This window comes from Manis javanica, chromosome 6 (genome assembly GCF_040802235.1).
Source record: "Manis javanica isolate MJ-LG chromosome 6, MJ_LKY, whole genome shotgun sequence".
NCBI lineage: Eukaryota > Metazoa > Chordata > Mammalia > Pholidota > Manidae > Manis > Manis javanica.
In genome coordinates, this window is record NC_133161.1 from 48,784,345 (window position 1) to 48,801,922 (window position 17,578).

The 17,578-nt window shown below is 37.9% G+C and overlaps 2 protein-coding genes across 9 annotated transcripts in view; one reads left to right on the plus strand and one right to left on the minus strand.

Annotated features, from left to right (window-relative positions):
• The first annotated feature begins 1 nt into the window (after window position 1).
• HNRNPA2B1 (heterogeneous nuclear ribonucleoprotein A2/B1) lies at window positions 2–10,608 on the plus strand. 7 transcript variants are annotated; one of them, XR_001852346.3, is made up of 13 exons: window positions 2–565; window positions 3,304–3,339; window positions 3,437–3,547; window positions 3,736–3,882; window positions 4,193–4,403; window positions 4,562–4,663; window positions 4,745–4,825; window positions 5,484–5,546; window positions 6,815–6,934; window positions 7,188–7,310; window positions 7,974–8,056; window positions 9,409–9,542; window positions 10,076–10,608. XR_001852346.3 is itself a non-coding variant. In XM_017655209.3 (12 exons), exons 1-11 carry the CDS (start codon window positions 560–562, stop codon window positions 8,033–8,035), a joined length of 1,062 nt encoding a protein of 353 aa, XP_017510698.1. In that variant the 5' UTR covers window positions 2–559; the 3' UTR covers window positions 8,036–8,056; window positions 10,076–10,608. The 7 variants fall into 7 exon arrangements, 5 of the variants coding, with proteins under 5 accessions (XP_017510698.1, XP_017510697.1, XP_017510701.1 ...); XR_001852347.3 differs by having other exon boundaries at window positions 9,409–9,479; XM_017655209.3 differs by lacking the exon at window positions 9,409–9,542.
• NFE2L3 (NFE2 like bZIP transcription factor 3) overlaps window positions 8,456–17,578 on the minus strand; it is a 34,124-nt gene continuing 25,001 nt past the window's right edge. For both annotated transcript variants that reach the window (XM_017655207.3, XM_017655206.3), the window contains 2 exons: window positions 16,272–16,355; window positions 8,456–15,515 (listed from right to left, as the gene is read on the minus strand). In XM_017655207.3, the coding sequence (XP_017510696.3) occupies window positions 14,274–15,515; window positions 16,272–16,355 (1,326 nt within the window). In that variant the 3' untranslated portion in view covers window positions 8,456–14,273. The remainder of the gene's footprint in view (window positions 15,516–16,271; window positions 16,356–17,578) is intronic.

Genomic DNA, 17,578 nt, shown 5'->3' on the forward strand with positions numbered 1-17,578 from the left:
GGGATTATCAAAGGCGTTGCTGCAGGGACCACCTCCAGGTTGAGGGGGCCGGCCCTCTGGGTTGTGGAGTAAGCTCCTCCCGACAGCGTTAATTTCAAACTGCGCGACCGTTTCTCACCTCCCCTGCGCAGAGGCGGGGGCTGGATCCAACTGAGAGAAAACCACGCTGCTCGCGAGCCTTCCGCAATTCACAGATCCCACTTACGTAAGTGACGTCAAGAACCACCAGTGGCTGCAAGGAGGAGGAGTACGCACTTAGCGTAAGGAGGGCGTAGAGCGTTCCCGCCAGTAGCGGCGGTTAGGGCGTTTACGCAACGGCTGACGTAGGGGAAGACGCGTTAGTCAGGGGGAAGGTTCTAGAAAAGCGGCGGCAGCGGCGGCGCTAGCGGCAGTAGCAGCAGCGTCGGCTCTCCTGTGGAAGTGCTCTTCGTGGTGGTGTTTCTCGAGCAGCTGCAGTTCTCACTACAGCGCCAGGACGAGTCCGGTTCGTGTTCGTCCGCGGAGATCTCTCTCATCTCGCTCGGCTGCGGGAAATCGGGCTGAAGCGACTGAGTCCGCGATGGAGGTAACGGGTTTGAAATCAATGAGTTATTGGAAAGGGCATAGCGAGGCCGTTGGCGCCTCTGGAAGTCGGCCACCGCTTCCACGGGAAGTGGCTGTGAAATTGGGCCACCTCGGAAGCGGATGGTCTCAGCATATTTTCTGAGAGGGGTCGTTAACGGAGGTTTGATAGCACGGCACCTTCCCCACCCACAGCCTCCCGGCGCCATTTCCCTTTGCTGGGGGTGGGGGATGGGGAACATCCACATGGCGAGCGCAGCCCCGCTTTAGTGAAACGGGCGCGGAGGCGGGAATCCTACTCCCTTCCTAGAGCACGCTGATTTGGGGGCCCCGGCGTCCCTGCGTTTGAGCGTTTCCGCGGGCTTTTGGTCCCGGTGAGGCATGCTGCGGAGCATCCCCTCCCCCTCTCCCGGGAACCGGATTTGGCGGCCGCCATTTTCGTTTCTTTCCTTCCTCGCAGCGTTTTTCTTTTCAACATCTGAATTCTGCTAGTTTGGACTCCTTTATCAAAGAATAGAAGTGGTTAACTATTATCTTTCTTCTCGGGCTGTTTTCATGCCCTTTCGAGGTGGATTCCGAGTGTTTTGTGAGCTTGGATCTTTTAAAGTCCTGCGCACCTTTTGAGAGGCTCTTTTCGCTTCTCGATGAAATGGCGCCATTGCGTTCAGAAGCCACAACGAAGAGCGGGCGGGGGGAGGGTTCTTCAGGGCCGGTTTGCACGATTTAAGAGGAGGGAAAACGGCCTACGGTATTGTGCCCGGTTTTTAAGCGAGCCACGGTACCAAAAAAAAGACCCTTTTCTGTTCCTTGTTTGAGTAACGGTTTTATCTGAGTCTGCGGTGATTCAAAAGGCAGTTGGATCGCAGGAAAGTGTAGAAATAACAATTTGGAGCCATCGGATTAGTGGGCACTAGGAGTTAAGGGGGTCCCGGGGGTTCGTTTCAGAATCCTTAATTTTCCTGAAGGATTCCCTTTGAGTCGTAGAATTAACTCACACTTTAAATAGTTCACTGGGAAGTTTAGCCTTAACTGAATCCAGGCCCTCAGACTTTAATGAATAAGCTAGAAATAGTAAAGACAAAAATGACCCTACTTTCTTGGATTTGGGTTAAAACATGCTTCAGTCTTTCAGTGAGTGTATTGCTATATACAAAATGTTCTGGGTTGGGCCGGTATGTATTTGAACTTAATCACTTCCTTTTCTAATTTATGTTTGCTATCATGGTTGATGATTACACTGGTAAACATAAGGTCTCAAGCAAAGGGGGTCTACCTGGGTATTTTTATTTTCTTTGACCTTAAGCTGGCATATAAAATAACTTTGTTTAATCGTTAGTGGACATCGGGTAAGTTTGGAAAAAACTGAGGTAAGTAATGAGTTTTTGCATTTTGTTAGTGACTTGTAAAAATTCATATGCTTTTTTTTAACCTCCGTAATTTATTTGGGCTTTAAAACTTAAAATTTAGAATAAATTAGCTCAAGAATTCAAATGTCAACATGCCAAAAAGCCCTTTTAAAATACTGTTACTTTTAAATGTCTGGGGCATCCTGAAAACAGTTTTAACTATGCAAGAAAAACAATTTGCTTGTTACTGTGCTTAATGAGTTGGGAGAATATTACGCATGGAGGAAGACACCTCTGTACAACTGTGTTATTTCCTGGGAATAAAATAATTCTGTGTTGAAAAATATATTTTACCTTTCAGTTGTACTCATGAATAGCAATTGGTGCTTGATACTCTGCTCTATTCTAGTTTTTTAATATTTATCTTTTTTAACCTGGTTACCTGAAAACCATCCTTAACTGACTGCCCAAAATACAGGACAAGATTTCTTTGCTGGTTTATAGGGATTAAAAGATTTCAGGCCAGGTTTTTTTTTTCCTTTTCGTTTGTGTAATTAGAGACGCTTCCATGGGTTGTGTAGTTTACCAGATGGTCACAAAGTTCAGTACACTTGAATGTTTTTTAGTGGTGAAGTACAAACAAATGGTAGTGTGGTATTGTAAGTAACTACTGGATAGTCGCAGTGGGCACTTAAACACATTGGTAGTTTTTGAAAAAGAAGTTGTTACTGTGAATCTATTTTGCTGTATTTTATAAATGAGATTTTATTACCTAAATAGCAGATATACAGGTACACACAAAAAATGTTAACTTTTCGAGCTTTGAACACCGTTAAGTCACTAAAATCACTCTGCCTTGGTCAGAAGAGAGAAATTCTAAAGATTAATGACATGTAATGAAAGCTTAAATTCCACCTCCTTTTGGAAACTGGTGTGTAGGGAATGGTTTTTCTTAATTTTTTTTTCATTGAGATACATTGGAATCCCCATTGGAATCCCCACCAGAGGGAGCAATGAAGGGACAATAACTCACTTTTTCAATACTGAATCTGAAATAAGTCGTAAACCATGGGTTTTTAAGTAAAGAACATTGTTTTAAATTTAAACTAAGAGTTCTCTGTCATAGGATGTAGGGTTGAACACAAATTTTGCTAAGACTGTTGACCTTACAATGACCAGGAAATAGGTTTGCTCCTTTCTCTTCGGATAATCTTTTTCAGATTATAAGTGGTATTACATTTGTTTGAAATAGGTTAATGTCAAGTAAATTTAGATCAATCATTAATGACCTTGAAACGTGTAGTTCAGCTGAGGCTATATTTTTGGTGTAACACAACTAATATGCAGTTTAACATATGGTTTAAATTTGATGTAAGTTTTTTTTTTCCCCCCCCAGAACACTTTAGAAACTGTTCCTTTGGAGAGGAAAAAGGTACTCTGCCAGCAGGTCACCTCATATTTAAGAATTTAATTTCCTGCATATAAAGAGAAAATGTAAATAAAAATTGAAATGGTGTTTTCCTTTACAGAGAGAAAAGGAACAGTTCCGTAAACTCTTCATTGGTGGCTTGAGCTTTGAAACCACAGAAGAAAGTTTGAGGAACTATTACGAGCAATGGGGAAAACTTACAGACTGTGTGGTACGTTAAAGACAAAAGTTTGTACAGATACTAGTCCTTCAGCTGTTGGGCTTTCGTGTTTAAAATGTTCAGTGAATCAGAGAAAAGTTTAAATTCATGGTCATTAAAAAATGCTACCAGTTCATATTGCTAGTTCATAACCTACGTAACAGGATCAAAATGCTAAAGTTGCCCCATTGGTTTTAAAGGTAATGAGAGATCCTGCAAGCAAAAGATCGAGAGGATTTGGTTTTGTAACTTTTTCATCCATGGCTGAGGTTGATGCTGCCATGGCTGCAAGACCTCATTCAATTGATGGGAGAGTGGTTGAGCCAAAACGTGCTGTTGCAAGAGAGGTGAGCAAAAATACAACTTTTTTCTATATAAGTAATCAAGTTCTGTCCCAGCGAAGATTAGACTGTGTAGCTTTTCAAGAATTGAAAAGGTCTTTATATCTAGCTGAAAGTTTTTTCTCTCATTAAAGCTGTTGGATTTCATTACTTTGATTTTTCCTAGACTTGCTAATTTTTCCAGACTAGGTTATGATCTGTTGCTTTATCTGGTATTTTATTATAAGATAGAAGCCACCTATGGTACCCAGATAAAGTGCTTTTAATCATGTTTGTGGTTTCTAAAGTCAAGATGACTCTTCTCCCACTATTGTAGGAGTCTGGAAAACCTGGGGCTCATGTGACTGTGAAGAAGCTATTTGTTGGTGGAATTAAAGAAGATACTGAAGAGCATCATCTTAGAGATTACTTCGAGGAATACGGAAAAATTGATACGATTGAAATAATCACTGATAGGCAGTCAGGAAAGAAAAGAGGCTTTGGATTTGTTACTTTTGATGACCATGATCCTGTGGATAAGATTGTGTGTAAGTGTCTGTATAAACCCTGGGCTGTATGGCTCTAAAGTAATACCACATTTTGGGTTTGTTAACACCTAACAACTTACTTAAAAAGGCAAACTTTATAAGTTGCTTACTACCATAGAAAGCTGATTTAATGGGCATCTGAACTTTTTTGATTTCAGTGCAGAAATACCATACCATCAATGGTCATAATGCAGAAGTAAGGAAGGCTTTGTCTAGACAAGAAATGCAGGAAGTCCAAAGTTCTAGAAGTGGAAGAGGAGGTAATGTTAACTTATTTTGTCTTTTGTTTAAGATATATTTCTATAAGTACTTGTTACCAACTAGGGTGGTCTATATTGTAGGCAACTTTGGTTTTGGAGATTCTCGTGGTGGTGGAGGAAATTTTGGACCAGGACCTGGAAGTAACTTTAGAGGAGGATCTGGTAAGTTCAGGCTCTTAAATGATAGAGTAAATGTGCTTTATTACAAATGGATTTAGTTTTTATTAGAGTGAAGAAATCCAGTCTGATTTTAAGTTACTCAGTCTTTAAGGAGGTTTTATTCTGGCGGAATATTCTGATTGGGTGGGGCAAGAAGTAGTGCTTACTATAAGGTCAGTTTTACAGATATTTTTTTATAGTTGTCAGTTTTCAATAAAATGACATTACAACCACCTTAGAAATTACAACATATTCCTGAATACTGAGTGAAAATACTATAGAGGCCTTGCCTGTAGGTTTTTTAAATGGGTTGTGATCTGTGTTAAGTCTTTTGCTTTAGGTTACCGGTGTATGGTCAGAATTAATAGTATACAGAGGTACCAACACCAAAACCTGTGCCCCATCGAGTGTTACTCCTGTGTGTAAATAAGTATAATCTTAAATTGAGACTTGCCAAAGCATAAACCCCAAGTTAGGTAGTTAACTTTATAGCATTGTTTATTTTTAAGAATAAACTAGTAATGCCAGTGTTACAGCATAAGAGTGGTTCCCAATAGTAATTCTTATCTAGAGATACTAATAGATAATATGGAAGTAAAGGAGGATAAGGAATTAAAAAATAGGGTGAACAGAGTGTGATACTTTTTTCTCTCTCTAACAGATGGATATGGGAGTGGTCGTGGATTTGGGGATGGCTATAATGGGTATGGAGGAGGACCTGGAGGTCAGTTTCTTCTACATTTTGGTTTATGTGACTTAAAATTTTAATCACACTGCATGTTTGTCCAGTTGAGTGTATAAATGAAATTTTTCTTAATGTTTTACCTTTTCTACAGGGCTTATGTGATAGTGGTTGAGTCATTTGGCTTTTCTTATTTCCTTTGCATCTTAACTGTTGTATAGCTTAAAGGAAAATAGCACACTTGTAGGTGTTAGTATAGGATGCAAGATGATTTGGGTGGATTTCAAATGAGAATTTAAATATGCCATCATGCTGTATCCCATCTCATTTCTCAAGCAAAATAACTGGACATGTGATACTTACATACTGTTACCCTAAAAAGTACAGAACACTGGATATAACCAATATCAACATGTGAGGGGGGAGTATGTGTAAGGAATTGTGTGGTCTTAACTTTCAGCCCTTGCCAAGATAACTTTTAAATAGAGTTCCCCAGGATAACTTCTAAATAGGCGCCAGAGGAACTTTTACAAAACCTACACGTGTGCTCCTGGGTTCTGCTAAGGTTGACGCTACTGTTTTATATCTAATAATAGTAGACAAAATGCTTTGCTGTAATACAGAAAAACTGATACTTGCTAACTAATGTCCTAGTAAGAAAGAGACATTTAAAATTGAGCTAGTAATACACCTGATTTCTGGTTTTGCTCCTGATAGGTATAACCAAGTTATTCCTACATCTCATTGCCTCCACCTTTGCTTTGAAATCTAAATACTTGGTTTTTTGAAAAAGATGAATTTTTGTACTCAGAAGTAATTTAAGACTACCTATTTAAAACCTAGAGTTCGTACAAGTTGGCTTAGTTCTGGTCATCCCCATTTCTGCTCAGGAGAAGGGAGTGGTCATACTAAAAAGACCTGGTGATAATTTATAGGGAAACATGAGTTGGGGCATAAGTCTTCTGGACCAAGTAGGGGGATTTAGCTCTTTTTTTGCAATAGTCTTCACCTCTGACCCCACATAAATAGTACTTCAAAATACCTTAAGAGAACTCAGTAGCTTTAGTTTTAGGAGAGAGCTGTGGCATTCCAGGTATTGTCTCCATAAAGGTTTTACTAGTGGGTGGGCATTCTCCACCCCCAAATGTATACCAAGCATATATTCTGCCCTTGAGGCTGTAAATGATTTCCTAGAACAAATATTTTACTCAGTAAAAATGTGTTTTGGAAAGCTGGAGATGGGTGTGATAAGACAGTTCAAATGGCATTGAAAATACTAAGTAATTACTTAAAGGCTTATTTTATAATAGGTGGCAATTTTGGAGGTAGCCCTGGTTATGGAGGAGGAAGAGGAGGATATGGTGGTGGAGGACCTGGATATGGCAACCAGGGTGGGGGCTACGGAGGTGGTTATGACAACTATGGAGGAGGTAATAAATTCACCTGCAACCTTTATGTGGGAATTTGGATTGGAATTAATGACTTTAACATAACATTTTTCATTTCAATGTTGTCAGTAGTTGCCTTTAAAAATTACAGCACTGTAGATAGGGTTTTGAATTTATTCTGATTTGTTTTTGTGGGAGATGTGTACTAAATACTTAGCATGTATTCCTGATAAAAGTTTCATTGTATCTTTTTGAGGTTCGGTATGCAAAACTAGTAGTACAATTTTTCTTACAGGAAATTATGGAAGTGGAAATTACAATGATTTTGGAAATTATAACCAGCAACCATCTAACTATGGTCCAATGAAGAGTGGAAACTTTGGTGGTAGCAGGAACATGGGGGGACCATATGGTGGAGGTAATTTATTCTTCAGACTGTTGTATGAATGATTAAAGAAGGGAAGATAACATGCAAATTGTTTGGGAAAGACTTTATTATAACACTTGGTGAAATAATTTTACAGAAATGACTTACGCAAACAGGTAACATAAGCCTGAGGGATCAGTGTGGTAGAAGTGACATGTTAACTGGGATGAAGCATTTAGTTAGGAGTTGGGGCTGGGTTTTTTTTTTCTTGGCAAATTCTTACGAGAAAGTCAGATTTGCTGGGCATATACCAAGTGATAGAAATTAGTGTGAGTTATCTTCTTGAAAGTTAATTTAGTAAATAATCCTGAACCACCTTCATTCACATCATCAAGTCATTCTTGAGAAGTCTTTAGTTAGCAGAGACCAGATTTGTTTTTCTCTGCTTTCTGTACAAATTTTTTCTTGATTACTTAACTAACCCAAATGATCATTGTAGAGAGTTCCCTAAAAGAGTTGTGTCATAAAACTAGTGTTCAAGTTTAAAGGACAAAATCATATGTAAGAATCTGGATAGTTCAGTTCCCAGTAATGTTAATTAGAAACATGGGGTTGTGATCTGCTGTGTTTTAGAGTGTATGACTAACTATTATGCTAATTTTGGGAAATTGAAGTAAGTGTATTCTCTCTCTCTTGCTGTTCTTACAATTCTAGGAAACTATGGTCCTGGAGGAAGTGGAGGAAGTGGGGGTTATGGAGGGAGAAGCCGATACTGAGCTTCTTCCAATTTGCCATGGGTAAGTAGATTTTGAGTTTTACATTACTACTGTCTTGGGAGACCTAGCTGGCAGGAGTAAAAGCTTTTTAGGATCATGTTATCTTTCCTTAAAATCTGGTTAGATGGATAATTTCATAACCTATTTTTTTTTTACTCTTTACTTCTGTTGAAACAGGCTTCACTGTATAAATAGGAGAGGATGAGAGCCCAGAGGTAACAGAACAGCTTCAGGTTATCGAAATAACAATGTTAAGGAAACTCTTATCTCAGTCATGCATAAATATGCAGTGATATGGCAGAAGACACCAGAGCAGATGCAGAGAGCCATTTTGTGAATGGATTGGATTATTTAATAACATTACCTTACTGTGGAGGAAGGACTGTAAAAAAAAAAATGCCTTTGAGACAGTTTCTTAGCTTTTTAATTGTTGTTTCTTTCTAGTGGTCTTTGTAAGAGTGTAGAAGCATTCCTTCTTTGATAATGTTAAATTTGTAAGTTTCAGGTGACATGTGATACCTTTTTTAAGATTTTTCTCAAAGTTTTGAAAAGCTATTAGCCAGGATCATGGTGTAATAAGACATAACGTTTTTCCTTTAAAAAATTTAAGTGCGTGTGTAGAGTTAAGAAGCTGTTGTACATTTATGATTTAATAAAATAATTCTAAAGGAAATTGTGTAATTATAGACTTTTTATTTTAAATAAGTTAAGGAGTGGGTAGTATAATTAAGGTCCATTGTAAAGCTGTTGTTACATTTGTGTAAGAAATGTTGGTCAGCTAAAACTAAGTGTGTTGTCTGCAATTCATCAGGATTAAATTACCTAGATAACTTAAGGGATATCTCTGCAAGGAGAAACACCTTTTTAGATCTTTTAGATGCTGCTTCTTCAATGCAAGGAAAGGAAATAATCCCAGCGAGGTACTCTTCAGGGATACAGGTCTAGGACAAGAGAACTCTTGACGGCTACTAAGTTCAGCCAGTCTTAAAAAACTGTGCTGTTTCAACAAAGCTTTAACTACAGTAGTTAAGGATGCCAACGAAAGCTGAGGGTGTAGAGCAAAATAGTTCTAAGCTTCAGTTAAACTTCTTTAGGTAAGATCTTATTTATTTTTCCTTTCTTAATTTTCCTCCCCAAAAGATAAACTAATACTCTTCAATGGTCTTTCAGTATAGTGGTTCTTACGTAGTTTAACATAGCTATAAATTGAGTTTAACAATTTATAAACTCAAGAGAAATAATCTTAATGAACCAATCTGTCATTTACTTAAATTATTTTGGTTTTTCCCTTTTTTCCTTCTTTCCCACCCCCCTCCCCCTCTATGAAGATTCAGGTGCTTAACATATCATTTTTTTCCCTGCTGGAATTTTAGCATTGATATGAACCGTGGACAAGTATATTCTGCTGCCACAAAGACTAAAGTGCTTCATTTCAACAGCTGAGGCAAGCCAAGTGATCATTAATAAAGCTTTTCTTGGTTCCTTCAGTGGTGTTGGTAGTAAAATGGTAGGTAAAAGCTAGGCTGCAAATTCAATAAATCATGAAAATTCCCATCCTTACACCCTTGTGTATTCACGTTTCTTGGATCAAGCCTTTTGAGTGAACTAGTGGCTTTTATTAAAAATAAAGACATTTTGTTCTTCTGTTACTTAATATGGTTGTAGTTATACATGCATCAGGCTAAGGAGAAGGTAGGGCAAAATGGTTGGATTTATTTTCAGAATAATAGCTTATACTTACAAATAAAGTGTCAAAACATTGTAACCTGTATGTATCCAGTACTTGGGTTTAAATGTAATTCTTTCCCAATCCCGTACCTTTATAGGAAAGATGTAGGTTGGCTGCTGATAATCATTTCTTAATTGACATCAGAGTTTGATTGCCTGGCTTTATTGCCTTCAGGAATGTGGTAATCAGGGCATATTCTGCTGTATGCACCAGTGAGTCTTCTTTGATTCTAAGACAACCACTGAAGTTATTTAGGTTCTTTGGAAAAAACATGATAAACTTCTTCAGATACTTTTTTTTTCCTTTGGCAGGAAGGTGTCTTGCTGCAGGTAACTAATGAAGAAGTGGTCAACCACAGAGTCTTCAAGAATAAGAAATTCTGTACCATCTGAAAGTAGTTCTTGTTGGTGCCTTCATTTAAAAAAGCACTCTTAAGATCAAAGGGAAATGTTTTCTGATACAATAACAAACTTCATTTAGTACAGGTTCTTAATATAAAACAATTACATTGAGTATTGTTTGTAAAAGAGTTAACATCAAATCAGCTAGAAATGTATCATGTTTTAAGTTAGGTTTTGTGAGTAGACAGATTAAAATTCTATTTTAAATACAAAGTTTATAAAATAAATACTTTTGTATCCAAATACTTGGTGTAATGTTTACACATAAGATGTGTGAATCTTGTTTTATAAACATTCAGTTGTCTAAAGGGTTGCCATTCCCTAGATTTTTTAAGCAGTTTTACAAACTATGCATATTGCCATTTTTCAATATTGATAGACAAATGAGAAAAAAGTTGTGGACATTATTGGCTGTCCCTAATAAAATGGCATTCTTCACACTATATTCAGTGTTTGAATACTGCTATAGTTTTCTGGCTTTACCTTGTATGTTTAAAATTGCTGGTGATGTTTAAAAATCACGTATTAACCAGCTAGAGTGGTCTGAATTAGTGGCATGCAAAGCATGGAGATAGTCTGTCATAGTAATTTCTTAAATGTTTAATTAGCATTTTATACTTACTATCAGTGGTTGTCTTCTATGGGCTTAATATGGTGGATAAAATTTAACAAGTACTTTGGACATTTACCTGAAATGAACTAGAAAACAAACAGTATGGTTGACTTGTTCTAACTGCAATTTCTTTTTTTGGTGTTGAGGTATCTCACAGGTAAGTCAAACCTAGTGGTGGCTAACAGGTGAACTGGCTTGCTTAACATCGCTGCATCATCAACTATAAACTTGTCAGAATACTTGGTTTCAAATTTGTAGGGAAAGTAATTATAAGGGTCTTTTAAATGTCTAGCTCTACAAAGAAGTTGAGCTTTTGAAGATGATGATGGTGGTATAATAACCTTTAAAATACCCAAATCCTTATCCAGTACAAAATAGGAAAAATATTTCACCAATATGTAATAGGTGGAAATGAACTGGAAACACAGATAATGAACATTCAGTATAGCGTTTTCCCCTATGTGTGTATACTGTATCGGGCTGTGATTTTCTAACAAAATAAGACAAGGTTTTTGTGCAACCCAAGATGATTCTAAAGAAAAACTCTTCCCACTTTGTAATAGGAGTTGAGAGTGATACACTTGCTACCTCACACAGTATTTGTGAGAATCTGGAAGCGCTTGTGCAATTTCTGGTTCAAGGTTTCAGGGGGAACTCGACTTGTTCTTGAAAATCTGCATCCAAAATGTACTGGCTCATTCCTCCCTCCACTGTGAACTATGCAAGAACAGAAGGTTCTCAAAATGACCAGGGTTTGGAAATACTGTCCTTGTATTCTAATGGTCACATAGTATGGTTTACTCAGCAAGCAACAGGCCTCATTGGGAGCAATGTTGGGTGTGGCTCCCACACTGCAGTGCCCTGTGAAAGTCACTGAAGCATCGTGTTCTCTTGCATGTAAGGTTTTCAGTCTAATTTGGGACATTGAATACAAATTAATTTGCTCTAAAAGTTAACACTGCTGTGTGTGCTACTGATGGAAACACTCAGCTAATATAGGGATGATTTAATAGAATGTCCCATTTCCTTAGTTGCATATTTGAAAGTGGGTGTGCCTTTGCAGCAAGTGGAACAGCATGTCGAGTACGTGTACATTCCTGGCTTATTTTATTTACTAAGTGATCTGAAAGGTTTGCAACGAATGTGTCCAGATGAATACCCATATAATTTGTTGTGCCATTTAGTACTGCAGCTAATGCTCATTAGCTGGAACTGGACTTGGTTTTTTGGTGACTCAAAAACCAGTGAGTGGATGCCCCAAGAAAAGCAAATAGAGTTCGTTAAGGTGACAGGAGAGGGAAAGACATCAGCTATTTTTAAAGGTCAGTGCAGACTAATAAGCCATGAGAGGAGACCCAAATACACAATTTTGATAAAGTGCACATTGCTAGGGATACAATTGGCCAAGAATGTAATTCTATCCATGAGTGTGTTCAACATGACCAAGAAAATGTGAAGGCTTTTAATGGGAAAATGACGGATTGCTGAGCTGGCACAATTTTGGCACTGGCAGAATCATTTCAGAGACACCTCTGTAAGGCAAGGAAGGTGGGACTAGTTTTGTGTTGGGACCAATTCAAATTGGACTGTAGCCAGTCGCTGCAAATTGCAGAAGGAAAAGTGCCTGCCAGACATACTAAAGAAAGGGTTATTCATGACTAGATATATATTGTCCCCTTGTGTTTAAGCTGTATACCAAGTACTTGTGAAAACATTGGGGGTGGGGGGGAGCACAGCAAGGTCACTTAAAATTTGTTGGAATTGTTCCCAGTTAAGTCACCTGCTTTTCCAGATCTTAGAGTAGCTGAACTCTCATAATTCACCTATTTAGAGAATGGGTCAGATAAGTGAAAGCTTGGTTCCATGGTTATGCACAAAACATTTAGCTTCAGTCTGAATTTGAACAAGACTGGAATACTGACAGGGAAAGTAAGCTTCAGTTTACGTACTCTCATAGTCAGGAAATACAGCCTGTGGCAGACTGAAACTGGCTGTTTAGACTTCATCACAACACAAAACATTACGTTTTTTTGGTTTTTAAGCTTAAGTTTCTAATGAGTTCCAGCACTCTATGCTTTTTTTTCTTTTCCTTGCCATTTTGATGGTCTGTTGTCTTGAGGGATTTGGGGAAATACCAACAAAGTCCAACAGGCACTCTTAAGGCTACTCAGTTGTGAAATTCGCTGTGATGTTGCAGGCTAGGAATATTTCCTATGGTAATAAACCCTGCCTGAAGCTATCTATGATTTATATACCGAAAGTGCACTTCTAGGCCAAAAAACCAGCCTGTTGGACAGATTAAAAAGGAATTGAAAATACTGGTCAGAAGAATGGTATTGGTATCTAGAAACATTGCTGGCAAAATCTAGGTCTTGAGAGGAATGTCTAGGCCCAATTTAAGAGTTTATCATAAAAATTCAATGTATAAACATCTCTAACCTAAGATATTTGACCAGTGACTTCTGTGGCAGAAATATCAAGATCTGACATTATCTTCAGGAGATTATGCTGTTAAACTTTTTATTTCAGATTTTAAGTCTTAACCAGGTGATTATTTTTTTGCCCATTTTAAGCATTTATAATTTTCATGGTTTCAGTATTTCTAATTCTTTGGTTGTAGAATTTCATACAAGTTTTCCTCTACTGTTTGTGTTCCTGGTATGGCTTTGTGATGTGTTCATGTTAAACTATGTAAATTCTGAGACCACCTAGACAAGCTGGCTTTATCAGGGAGGTATATTCCCTGTAAAGGAGCTAAGCTCTGCTCTACTAGTTACTGGAGAGAAGTAGGCCAACACCCTCTTCTGACTGACTACAGGTCTTTGTAGCCAGGCATTAAAGCCTAGTGCACTATTTTAAAGATTTTTGTTTCTTGTAACCTGGGTTTAGAGCTTGGGCACTTAGTTTACCTCATCTGTTCGGGATTTCCCTTCTTCAGTTTAATTGGTTGACTGATGATTTTGTACAAATTTTAAAAACACTATGCTCCCTATTTGCTAGATACTTGTAATCCTGAATGTGGGTATTTGAAGGGAAAACACCCAAGGTAAATTTACCATAGTAATTTTTTTGTAAGTTCAAATATAAAATTTATTCACAGAAAACTAGCTTTCGAAAAGCTCACTATACTTCACTGCCAGTAAGCTAAATGAAAATATTAAAGTCTACTTTGCATTCCAAGTCATTAAAACAAATGGTTTGAAATAATTAACATCCAGTGACTGTTCTGACCATCTTAATAGCAACCAAAGTGAAACCTTATTCTTTGTATATACTCTAAGTTGTGCATATAATGGAGCAGGAAGATTTCATTAAAAATGGCTTTCTCCCAAATTTCCCACACTTGTCCACAGAAGCTTCAGAATGTAGCCTTGAGTGAAATAGCAGTACTTAGAAGTGTCACGCTTGAGCAACAACCCTGAAGCAGTGACAAGGTTTGTGATCCATATGTATTTTTGAACATCAGTACCTCATGCATATTAATGGAGTCCATCTTCAGTTTTTTTCATTTTTTTTTTTCCTTTGGTTTTCCTTCTTGTGGTCTGAGGTCACCAGTTCCTTGGGTACTATCAAAATGCTTCCGTCATGACTGCACTGAAGAGCATACTGGTTCGGATTGACTGGCCTACCTTCATTGTCTCTCAGCCTACTAAAAACATCATGATAAAGGTCATGCAGTTTCTGTTTCATTATGTTAATAGCTTTGTTACACCAGGCTTGCTCACTCTCAAGAGTTTCCTTCTTTGCCTGCAAGTTATATACATCCTCTTCTAGATTTAAAATTACATCCAGTTTGCGCTTCCGACAGTTCTGAGCAGCAACTTTGTTTTTGCCCCTTCGTCTAATATCACGCATGAGTGACACTTGTAAATCTGTCAAATAGTATCTGCTTAGTACACTGTTGAAAGAATCAACAGGCATGCGGACAATTTCATCTACAGAAAAAGGTATACACAGAGCTTTGGCATGCCGTTCATCACGGCTTAAGTTTGTTTCTGTGTTATTCAGGTACCCGTTCATTTTCTGTGACTTCCCAGGCCATGAAAAACATTCAGAAGTGGATTCTAGTGCATTTGGCTGTAAGTGATAAGTGTGGTTATGAAATACATGTTGAAAAGCTAGGTCCCTGTGAAAACCAAAATTATTCTTATGATCCATGTGGCAAAGTTTACTGGGCTCTGGGTAGTCACCTCCAACAGCCCCCTGTAAGTCATGGTCGGGGAGAGATTCACGGTCATCACTATAACCTACAGCACCTTCACACACACAGGAATTAGATTTGGTGACAGAGGTTCTATTGTGGCTTGAATTTAAGGAAAGCCCAGAATCAGAATCTGGTTCTTCAAAAAACTGAGAGGTTTCTGTTGGATCAAAACCTGTGGCCAAAGACATTAAATTTATCTCATCAAATATGTTCACATCAAGGTCATATAAGTCTTGGCTTGTTAGATTCCTCAACTGATGGTTAAGTAGTGGAAGAAATCCTGTCAAATTAGTTCCAGGAAGGGTCTGTTCAGGATAAGTAGTATGAGAATTTAACTGCAGATGTGGTTCTTGAGGCTGTGAAGTCCTCACTACTAGATCTCTTCTAAATGTATTGTCAGGACACAGCAACATAGCCTCATGGAGATTGACATCATGACTTATGGCCTGGCTAAAGTTTACATTGTAATGTGAAGAATTAATGCCATCACTGAAATTTCCTGGAAGTGCAGGAATATCTCCCAGTGAGATGCCCTGGAAAGGGAAGAAAAAAAACCTTTCAATACACAACCCTATTTCAATAGCAGTTCTAATAACACTTCGCTTTCCTCACCTTTGTCAATTACACATACAGGAATATGCTGTTGGCTATGATTACGTTTCCCCTAGTTAAGAATTACACAAAGTATTGTATGTGATGGAAGCCCATCTCAGAATATGCTATACTTGGGGGGAGATCTGTTCTCTGAATATGCAAATTTAGAAAGCTTCATTAATAGGTTACATAAAAGCTGATCTTGTTAAATCAGTCTAATAACTGATTTGGTACTTTTTAAGATGCAGTTCTCATCCTAGCTGTTCGCAATCTAAATCCTTACTGCAGAAGGTTATGGATAACAGCTATAGTGAAGTGGTCTGCAGGGATGGGATGTCTTTTTGAAAGCAAATAAACAGACAGCATAATGAAGTCAAGACACAAACGCTACCAGGAAAGTGAACCTATGCCTTAGTTCGTCAAATGTTTAGTCATTTTTATTCAATAGGAACTTTATAAATTTGATTATACCTTGTGATTATTTGGAAGGAGGAACAGTATATATATATTCTGCTAAACCTCCAAAGTTGAACTATTTCTTATAAAAAGGATTAGTGTGTGTGTGCTTAAATGATAACAGATATTTTACATAAGTATTACTTTATGTCATTCAAGTAAAAGGGTTGTATTGTAGTCAGTCACACACAGGTCAGTGCAGACATATTCCTACAAGGAAAAAGCAAGGTTCCAATTACCTCCAGTGAATTTTCAGGCTGTGATGAAAGTAGCTGAAATAAGCCATCCAGAGAGAAAGATGCATCTGTCCCATTTAGATATCTCTGTAGAAAAAATTGCACATCATTCAAGTAAAAAAAACTGAACTGGTTGTCTTGGGGCTTTTATCTTGAAAGGATAATCAGGTATTAAGTCCATACTAAATTTTTTGTCCCTAGTTTGGAATTTTTCCATTTGACTCCTCTTTAAGTACTCAGTATTTTAAACAAGAATCGTTCCTTAAACAAGAATCTTTAACTCCTGCCCTAACCATCTTCCATCTTTTGGCTGTCATTTTAGTTCCACCTTATTTTGCCCCTCCACAGGTGACACTCCAGATTGGTCACAAAATGACATGATTTTTACAAATACATACTTCGATTTACCAAAATGTTTTATTAACAACTTACTCATACTGCTTCATTTCCTGCTGAACTTCAGGGTTTAGTTTGATAGTTCTTTCTAGAGAGATCTACAAGTAGTAAACTCTTTTAAGTTTTTGTAATGTGCAATTATTCTGCCTTCATGCTAACAGACAGTTTACCTGGTAAGATGATTGGGTTTTATGTTTCCCTCAGTACTACTGCCTGTGGCATTTACTACCATTGATATGCTTGCTATCAGTCTCATTTTTTCCCTCAGGTTAATTTTAACTTTTTTTCCCTTTGTTGTCCTGCCATTGCACTTTGATGTGTGAAATGATCAAATCAGAACCTAATTTGTATTTATTCTGAGTCATAAAATTGTTTTAATTTTGGTAATATTTTGCCATAAACTCTGAATACTGACGGCCTCTCCTGTGACTCCTATTAGAAATAATTTGGATTTTCTCATTCTATCACTATCAATTTTTCTTTTATACTTAAAGGTGAGCTTATCTTGTTGGGATCCCACAAACCAAGTTTAGCAACTAACTAGGAGGTAGTTTTGTGTTCTTTGCAAGGACCAGTTTTGTATCACTTTCTAGACCTTGCTTTCTTGTTTCAGGATGCTTGATAGTGACAGTGTGGATTCAGACTATATATATGGCTTTGAGGCCCATTTGGGGTTCTATTTCTAAAGGGTAAATAGACAAGCTTCCTTGCTTGTCTCCAAGCCAATGGCTAGAATTGTCCTTAGACCCCTATCACCTAACAGAAGAGCCTTTAAACATTCTGAGCTGTAAGCAGAGAACTCAGGTACCCTAGGTATGGGCTCAAGACCTCATTTCCCATCCAGTCAACCTCTGTCTCTGTCATGAATACTGGATTCAGTTCCTCCTTGGGGCGCTTCAGCTTTGGTACCTGAT

Bases quoted from the DNA above. Each gene is read 5' to 3' on its own strand.
- HNRNPA2B1 (XM_017655209.3), top strand. The intron at 3,340-3,436 runs GTACTCTGCCAG...TTTCCTTTACAG, and splicing joins TTCCTTTGGAGAGGAAAAAG to AGAGAAAAGGAACAGTTCCG. The intron at 4,826-5,483 runs GTAAGTTCAGGC...TCTCTCTAACAG, and splicing joins TAACTTTAGAGGAGGATCTG to ATGGATATGGGAGTGGTCGT.